Here is a 9,616-nt window from a genome sequence, read left to right as displayed (position 1 = left end):
CATAACAGAAAGGCTTGTCAGTAAAGTATTAAAACATGACTATAAACATTTTGCTATGATGCCTTTTTATGCTTGTTTTTTAAAATGCACACCTACATCTGAAGAGTTTGGGCATAGTGAAAATATGATTTAGTTACATTGTAGGCAAACAGGTTAACCTAGAAAAGGTTTACAATTTCCTCTCAGATTACATGAGCCTGACTGGTATAGGATATGTAGTTAGTTGTCTCCCATAAGTTACTTAAAGGACCAGGGCACCTGATTCTTGTTTGTTTTCCAGTTCAGCTTGGTGCCATTTATCACATAAACTGTTTACAGGAAATATAATTTCCTTAGCAAAAAATAACATTTTTCCTTTAAAAGAGTATTAAGTTTAAAGAATAAATATAATTTGTCAAAAGGAATAGAGAATGGCAGTAGTCATATATTTCCTGTATTAATGCAATAGAGATTGAAATTCCTGAAACAATGAGAAACCTACAAAACTGTCACATTTAGAGCTTTAAAATATGACTTGAAAGTAATAGAGAAGGACAAATAGAACAAAGTTCTGTTTCTCTTGGCATAAAATATTTTTTGTTAATGAAGATGGACAGTGCTTCCTTGATTTAAAAACATTTTGTTGATTTGCCAGCATTTTTTCAAGTTAATCTACTACTGCTACTACCTGAGAGATGCCTAATTTTGTTTTATATAATTTATGTGGTTTTACCATTGTCATTAAGATGCATTGATATTATTTGTGAGGTGTATGATGTTAAATACCCAAATTCTGTATGAAATGACTTACTTTGAAGAAATAAATGAAGTGAAAGTATTGTTGTCTGAGCATATTTTGGGGAGGAAAGAGGGCTGCTGAACAGCTGCTATGCTCAAGTTACATATTTATCATCACTGCATTGACTTCTGTACCAATATCTGCCAAATCTCATTCTGTAGGTGGAGTCTTAATAAATCAGCTTCAGAAAGTTGTAATTTAATGTGTGGGGAAAGGCTGAAGTTCCTTTTCATTTATAACAGACTGAGGTCTATGTGAACTTCGATCCATGTGGAAACTGCAGAATCTCTTGGGGAGAACTTATTCAATCTTTGATAATGTCAGCATTCAGTTCAGTTGAGTCGCTTAGTTGTGTCCAACTGTGACCCCATGAATCGCAGCACGCCAGGCCTCCCTGTCCATCACCAACTCCCGGAGTTCACTCAAACTCATATGTCTATTGAGTCAGTGATGCCATCCAGCCATCTCATCCTCTGTCGTCCCCTTCTCCTCCTGCCCCCAATCCCTCCCAATATCAGAGTCTTTTCTAATGAGTCAACTCTTCGCATGAGGTGGCCAAAGTATTGGAGTTTCAGCTTTAGCATCACTCCTTTCAATGAACACCCAGGACTGATCTCCTTTAGAATGGACTGGTTGGATCTCCTTGCAGTCCAAGGGACTCTCAAGAGTCTTCTCCAACACCACAGTTCAAAAGCATCAATTCTTCGGAGCTCAGCTTTCTTCACAATCCAACTGTCACATCCATACATGACCACTGGAAAAACCATAGCCTTGACTAGACGGACCTTTGTTGGCAAAGTAATGTCTCTGCTTTTGAATATGCTATCTAGGTTGGTCATAACTTTCCTTCCAAGGAGTAAGCGTCTTTCAATTTCATGGCTGCAATCACCATCTGCAGTGATTTTGGAGCCCCAAAATATAAAGTCTGATACAGTTTCCAGTGTTTCCCCATCTATTTCCCATGAAGTGATGGGACCAGATGCCATGATCTTTGTTTTCTGAATTTTGAGCTTTACACCAACTTTTTCACTCTCCACTTTCACTCTCATCAAGAGGCTTTTTAGTTCCTCTTCACTTTCTGCCATAAGGGTGGTGTCATCTGCATATCTGAGGTTATTGATATTTCTCCCGGCAATCTTGATTCCACCTTGTGCTTCTTCCAGCCAGCCCAGCGTTTCTCAACAACACAAGAGAAGACTCTACACATGGACATCACCAGATGGTCAACACCAAAGTCAGATTGATTGTATTCTTTGCAGCCTAAGATGGAGAAGCAAAACAGCAAAAACAAGACCAGGAGCTGACTATGGCTCAGATCATGAACTCCTTATTGCCAAATTCGGACTTGAAGTAGGGAAAACCACTAGACCATTCAGGTATGACCTAAATTAAATCCCGTATGAGTATACAGTGGAAGTGAGAAATAGATTTAAGGGACTAGATCTGATAGATAAAGTGCCTGGTGAACTATGGATGGAGATTCATGACATTGTATACAGAAGAAGGGATCAAGACCATCCCCATGGAAAGAAATGCAAAAAAGCAAAATGGCTGTCTGGGGAGGCCTTACATATAGCATCCCATTCTTGAATAGAGGAATGTCTCCAGAAGAAAAGTGGTCCCAAATGTTGATTGCATCACACCTGACTTCTATCCTCATCCTGATACAGGCCTGGCAGTTCTTCAAATTCTTCACCATATCTTTGGCTCACACTGCTTCAGCAAGAAGGCTTTGTGTGAATTACCTAGTCCAACATCACTGGAAATGGAGGTCCTCAGCAACATCTTTTTATGATAATCAAAAACCAAATACCATAAAATTTGTTTTTATAAAAAGATATACTGTTGGAAATGAAAATACCAGGTATGAGGCAAATGATTTGATAACAATTTTAACATCAACAATGGAGGAGGGGGATAGGCTTCTCTGTCCATGGGATTCTCCAGACAAGCATACTGGAGTGGGTCGCCATTCCCTTCTCCAAGGGGTCTTCCTGACTCAGGAATGGAACCCAGATCTCCTGCACTGCAGGCAGATTCTTTACTGTCTGAGCCACCAGGGAAGCCCCTAAACATTCCTTTAACGCCAATTTTTTTTTACTCTTAGACAATGAAGACTGAGAAAATGATCTTAAATTTGGCAAGACACAGCTAAAGTAAATTGTTAAGCAATTTTCTCTAGTTCTACATCTTGTACAATATGATATTGACTACCTAATGGCAACCCCTTCCAGTATTCTTGCCTGGAAAGTTCCATGAATAGAGGAGCCTGGTAAGCTACAGTCCATGGGGTCACAAGAGTCAGACACGACTGAGTGACTTTCACTCCTATCAGGGTTACAAAGATAGTCATTCACTCAATAAGCATTTTTTAATGGTAATCTTGTTCTAGGAAATGCACTAGATGATGGTAATACATGAGGTGGGGATAGAGAAACAATGTTATAAAGGAATAGAAATCCAGGTGCTATGAAGAGAATATGGGGTATTTTTCAATATTCACAAATCAATCAAAGTGATACACCATATTAACAAATTGAAGAATAAAAACCATATGATTATCTCAGTAGATGCAGGAAAGGCTTTTGACAAAATTCAGCACCCAATTATAATAAAAATTCTCCAGAAAGTGGGCATAGAGGGAATATACCTCAATATAATACAGTCTATATATGACAAACCTACAGCTAGCATCATACTCAGTGGCGAAAAGCTGAAAGCATTCCTTCAAGGATCAGCAATAAGACAAGGGCATCCACTCTCACTGCTTTTATTCAACATAGTTTTGGAAGTCCTAGCTATAGCAATCAGAAAAGAAAAAGAAGCAAAGGGAATCCAAATTGGAAAAGAAGCTAAACTGTCATTGTTTGCAGATGACATGATACTATACATAGACAACTCTAAAGATGCTATCAGAGAACTACGAGAACCCATCAATAAATTTGGTAAAGTTTCAGTTACAACCAGAGATCAAATTGCCAACATCTGCTGGATCATTGAAAAAGCAAGAGAGTTCCAGAAAAAAAACCTATTTCTGCTTTATTGACTATGCCAAAGCATTTGACTGTGTGGATCACAATAAACTGTGGAAAATTCTGAAAGAGATGGGAATACCAGACCACCTGACCTGCCTCTTGAGAAATCTGTATACAGGTCAGGAAGCAACAGTTAGAACTGGACATGAAACAACAGACTGCTTCTAAATAGGAAAAGGAGTACATCAAGGCTGTATATTGTCACCCTTCTTATTTAACTTCTATGCAGAGTACATCATGAGAAATGCTGGGCTGGAGGAAGCACAAGCTGGATGGAATCAAGATTGCCGGGAGAAATATCAATAACTTCAGATATGCAGATGATACCACTTTTATGACAGAAAGTGAAGAAGAACTAAAGAGCCTCTTGATTAAAATGAAAGAAAAGAGTGAAAAAGTTGGCTTAAAACAACATTCAGAAAATGAAGATCATGGCATCCAGTCCCATCATTTCATGGCAAATAGATGGGGAAACAGTGGCTGACTTTATTTTTCTGGGCTCCCAAATCACTGCAGATGGTGATTGCAGCCATGAAATTAAAAGACCCTTGCTCCTTGAAAAGAAAGTTATGAGCAACCTAGACAGCATATTAAAAAGCAGAGACATTACTTTGCCAACAAAGGTCCGTCTACTCAAGACTATGGTTTTTCCAGTGGTCATGTATGGATGTGAGAGTTGGACTATAAAGAAAGCTGAGTGCCGAAGAATTGATGCTTTTGAACTGTGGTGTTGGAGAAGACTCTTGAGAGTCCTTTGGACTGCAAGGAGATCCAACCAGTCCATCCTTTTTTTTTTTTTTTTTTTTTTAGAAATATTTAGTCAATTTACTCAAATGAAGAAAACTTTAAATGATACAGAACTGAAAATATCAGAAATCTATATACAATAAAAAGTGAATATAAATTAGTCAATTCCATAGACATTTCCAGTTAAGCATTCATACAAATACAGATTCGCCTTTTTCTTATATATAGGAGTAACACATACATACATACATGATATGATTCTGGCAAAAAAAAAAAAAAAATCAGAGATACTAAAAATATTCTCAAGTTTTAAGAATGGTGTAGAATAAGTTTAAACAACATTCTACATAAATGGAAACCCCTGATTTAATTCCATGATTTTATCATGCCAGAAGCATGGTTGCTTTTAATTTTCTTAAACAGATATTGTTATCATACACATTGGCTTATTAATAATTAAGGCATTTTGCATACACAGTATCTCAGTGTGAACAAAAAACTTTTAGTACTGATTATTTGCTATAATGGTTTAAACTTTCAAAGTCTTTTCAACATAAGAAAATAGTAGCTGCACACATATAAGTGTTTTCTTATAAAACACAATCTTAAAAAAAGTAATGATGATTGGTCTCTGTGATTCCTAGTAATAAGTCCTGTCTTATTTTTCACATAGTATAAATTATATTCTTATGCAGGATTGCATTAAGACCCAGTAGTTCTTAAACAATGTTACCATATAACCATATAAATCCCAAACGCAGCAGAGGTGAACAATCTCCGTAGTGCACTTTCACCTCATTGAAGCTGAAGCTGCTCCTTTTGGATCTTTTCCACTTCAATGTGAAGCAGATCGGTAGCATTTCATTAGTGGTTTCATCATACGTTTCTTTAAAGGAAAAAATGGTTTTGATTTCTTCCATAGTTCACAGTTCTCAGATGAGATATTTTTGGGGAAATCATATAGTCCAAGGATGTTTTGAATAGCCAAATGCTATAGATGAAGTCTTTCAATGCAACTGTAATAAATAAGCATCTACATCCTTGGCTATATTACCAGTATATCCTGGAACCAAAGTAAGATGGTTTTCCTGCTCCCACAACCCACTTAATTGCTGTTTTAAAATCTGAATATTTCCATCGTTCACAACTTCTGTTTTGGATGATAGTTCTGACCACCACCTTTTTATGACTGCTTGAAGCCAGTTTAAACCAACTATTATATATTCTTCAAATCTGCTTTTAAGTAGTGACTTTACTAGAGGCAACAAATCTACACAGCAGCCAAGTGAGATATACTGTTTTTCCTCCTGTAAACTATTGGTGAGCACGGGAAGGCAATCTACCACAACTCCAAGGTCCTCTATCCTTACTAAATATGCTACAAGTTCACTAATACTTCTCTTTCTCCAGAAAGTTAAAGCTACATTCAGTCTCAAATTCCTGCTGAACAAAACCTGTGCCATTGTTTCATGGTCCTGAGAAACCTCAGAAAAAAAGCCACTATATTTTGATGATGGGCTTTCTGTCTGTGAAGAACCAGAATCACTGGAGTTAATCAAATATGTTCGACTCTCATGCCGTAATTTTTCAGGGAGGTGCCCTGCACAAGCCAGTTCATTTTCTTTATTTGCCATGACACAGCCCCCACTTTTAGGGGACTGCTTTTTTCTGTAACAAGGATTTTGAATAGGATGATGAACTTTCTTTCTTCTATAGATCACCTTACGTAGTTTATCTGGGCTTTTCACAGCTTGTCCAACTGTTCTAGTTATGTAAGCAGCCAACTGTTTTGGAGATTTCTTAACCTCCTTCATGTTCTTATTAGTGAAATTAGAGATCCTTTTTCTAGGAAGATCAATGGAATGATCCTCAGTATTATTACAAAAGTTGCGTTTTTTAACATTGTGGGTTTCAGATGCCATAATCTCTTAAATACCGGCGCCTCATGGTACCCCGGCGCCTCCGCTCAGCCCAGGCGCTGACCGACTGCGCCCGGCAGCACAGACTATCCCTCGGCTCCCCGGCCGAGATCCAGGAACGGCCATTCAAACGCCGCCGCGCGCGCCAACCAGTCCATCCTAAAGGAGATCAGTCCTGGGTGTTCATTGAAGGGACTGATTTTGAAGCTGAAACTCCAATACTTTGGCCACCTCATGCGAAGAGCTGACTCATTTGAAAAGACCCTGATGCTGGGAAAGATTGAGTGCAGGAGAAGGGGACAACAGAGGATGAGATGGTTAGATGACATCACCGACACAATGGACATGGGTTTGGGTGGACTCCAGGAGTTGATGATGGACAGGGGGGCCTGGTGTAGCACGGTTCATGGGGTGGCAAATAGTCAGGCACGACTGAGCAACTGAACTGAACTGAACAGTTAAAAAATTAATGCACAGAAGTCTGTTGCATTTCTACACACTAACAGTGAAATATCAGAAAGAGAAATTCAATAAGCAATTCCATTAACCATTGCATCACAAAGAATAAAATACCTAGGAATAAACCTATCTAAAGAGACAATAGACCTGTACTCTGAAAACTATAAGATGCTTTTGAAAGAAATCAAAGAGGACATAAACAAATGGAAAGATATACCATGTTCATGGATTGGAAGAATCAATATTGTCAAAATGACTATAGTACCCAAGGCAACCTACATATTTAACACAATCCCTGTCAAGTTACCAATGACATTTTTCATGGAACCAGAACAACAACAACAACAAAAAAAAACCTTAAAATTTGTATGGAAACACAAAAGACTCTGAATACCCAAAGCAATTTTGAAAAAGAAAACTCATACTGGAGGAATCAGGCGCCCTTTCTTCAGACTATACTACAAAACTACAATCATCAAAACAGTATGGTACTGGCACAAAAATAGAAATATCGATAATGGAATAGGATAGAAAACCCAGAAATAAGTCCACGCACCTATAGTCACTTAATCTATGACAAAGGAGGCAAGACTACACAATGTTAGACAGACAGTCTCTTCAAAAAATTGTGCTGGGAAAACTGGACAGCCACATGTAAAAGAATGAAATTATATCATTCCTTAACTCCATACACAAAATAAGCTCAAAATCAGTTAAAGACCTAAATATTAGACCAGACATTATAAAATTTTCTCTGAGAGGAAAGCATATGCAGAACAATCTCTGACATAAATCACAGCAAAATCTTTTTTTTAATCCATCTGCCAGAATAATGAAAATAAAAGCAAAAATAAACAAATGGGACCTACTTAAACTCAAAAGTTTTTACATAAACAACAACAACAAAACCCACAGAATGGGAGAAAATATTTGCAAATGATGTGACTGATAAAGGATTACTCTCCAAAATTTACAGTTTATGACACTTAATAGCATCAAAACAAACAGTCCACTCAAGAAATGGGCAGAAGACTGAAATAGACATTTCATCAAAAGGACATACAGATGGCCAATAGGCACGTGGAAAGATGTTCAAAATTGCTAGTTATTAGAGAGATGCAAATCAAAGCCATAATGAGATATCACCTCACACCAATCAGAATGGCTATCATAAAAAAATCCACAAACAACAAATGCTCAAGAGGGTGTGGAGAAATGGGAACCCTTCTGCACTGTTGGTGGGAATGTAAATTGGTACAGCCACTATGGAGAACAATATGGATGCTCCCTAAAAGACTAAAAATAGAGCTACCAGTGACCCTGCAATCCCACTGCTGGGCATATATTCAGAGAAAAATATGACCCAAAAAGATACATGCTCCCCAATGTTCATTGCAGCACTGTTTACAATGGCCAAGACATGGAAACAGCCCAAATCTCCATTGACAGAGGAATGAATGGAGAAGATGTAGTATGTATATTTACACACACACACACACATAATGGAATATTACTCAGCCATTAGAATGAAATGAGGTCATTTTCCAACAACATGGATGGACCTAGAGAGCGTCATACTGAGTGAAGTAAGCCAGACAGAGAAAGAGAAATATCATATGACATTCCTTATATGTGGAATCTAAAAAGCAATTATACAAATGAACTTACTTACAAAACAGATGGAGACTCACAGACTTAGAAAACAAACTCATGGTTGCCAGGGGGAAGGGATAGTTGAAGACTTTGGGAAGGTCATGTACACACTGCTATATTTAAAATAGATAACCAACAAAAACCGATTGTATAGCACATGGAACTCTGCTCAATGTTATGTGCCAGCCTGGATGGCAGTGGTGTTTAGGGGAGAACATAAACATGTATATGTATGACTATGTCCCTTCACTATTCACCTGAAACTATCACAACATTGTTAATTGGCTATACTCCAATACAAAGTGGTTTTGGTGTTAAAAAAAAAAAATGAAATAAGAATAATGAAGTAGGAGAACCTAATTCAAAAGTGATTAATCTGGGAAAGTCTTTCTGAGGAAGTGACATTTAAGCTAAAACCAAAAGCATGAACAGGAGTTTAAGTCAGTTGATGGGTAAGAGTATTGTTCCAAGTAGGGGTTTTAACATTTGCAAACACTATTTACTGGAGAAAATGAAAAATTTTCCAGACCAGTCTGGCCATAGTGTTGTAAACAGGGAAAGAGGAATTTGAGATCAAGTTTTAGAAGCAAGCATTGAGATTGCAGTATCTATAAGCTATCTTAAGCAATACTCTAATTCATATTTACATTTTATTTGCTTATTTTATATTTGTGTCCCCAAATAGCTTGTCCACGAGGGCAGAGATCAGTTCTTTCATATTACCATTGTATTCTCAACACCTAAGTTGCTGGATTTATATTAGACATTCAATATTTATTTGAATGAATGAACATATCAATGAATGATGTTAATGTATTATTTAGGAATATGCTAAGAGCATTGGGAGCACATTAAAGCACTTTAGGAAAGGGATCAGATTTATGTTTATCCAAGTTATTGTAATTGTTCTGTAGGAAATGGATTAAGGGGGCAACATTGTAAGTGGACGACCAGTTAAGAGAAAGCTACACTCCGTGGAAGAAAAGTTATGACCAACCTAGATAGTATATTCAAAAGCAGAGACA

At 37.4% G+C, this 9,616-nt stretch overlaps 1 protein-coding gene across 1 annotated transcript; it reads right to left on the bottom strand.

Annotated features, from left to right (window-relative positions):
- Positions 1-5,225: 5,225 nt before the first annotated feature.
- Positions 5,226-6,482, bottom strand: LOC138090841 (KATNB1-like protein 1). The gene has a single exon (XM_068986569.1). It carries the CDS (start codon positions 6,480-6,482, stop codon positions 5,568-5,570), a length of 915 nt encoding a protein of 304 aa, XP_068842670.1. The 3' UTR covers positions 5,226-5,567.
- Positions 6,483-9,616: the final 3,134 nt, after the last annotated feature.

Source organism: Capricornis sumatraensis, chromosome 14 (assembly GCF_032405125.1).
Source record: "Capricornis sumatraensis isolate serow.1 chromosome 14, serow.2, whole genome shotgun sequence".
Classification (NCBI taxonomy): Eukaryota; Metazoa; Chordata; class Mammalia; order Artiodactyla; family Bovidae; genus Capricornis; species Capricornis sumatraensis.
The sequence above is the reverse complement of the archived record's forward strand: the minus strand, read 5'-3'. Positions and strand labels throughout refer to the sequence as shown.

Coding starts and splice junctions, on each gene's coding strand:
- LOC138090841 (XM_068986569.1), bottom strand. CDS start 6,482: ATGGCATCTGAAACCCACAATGTTAAAAAACGCAACTTTTGTAATAAT.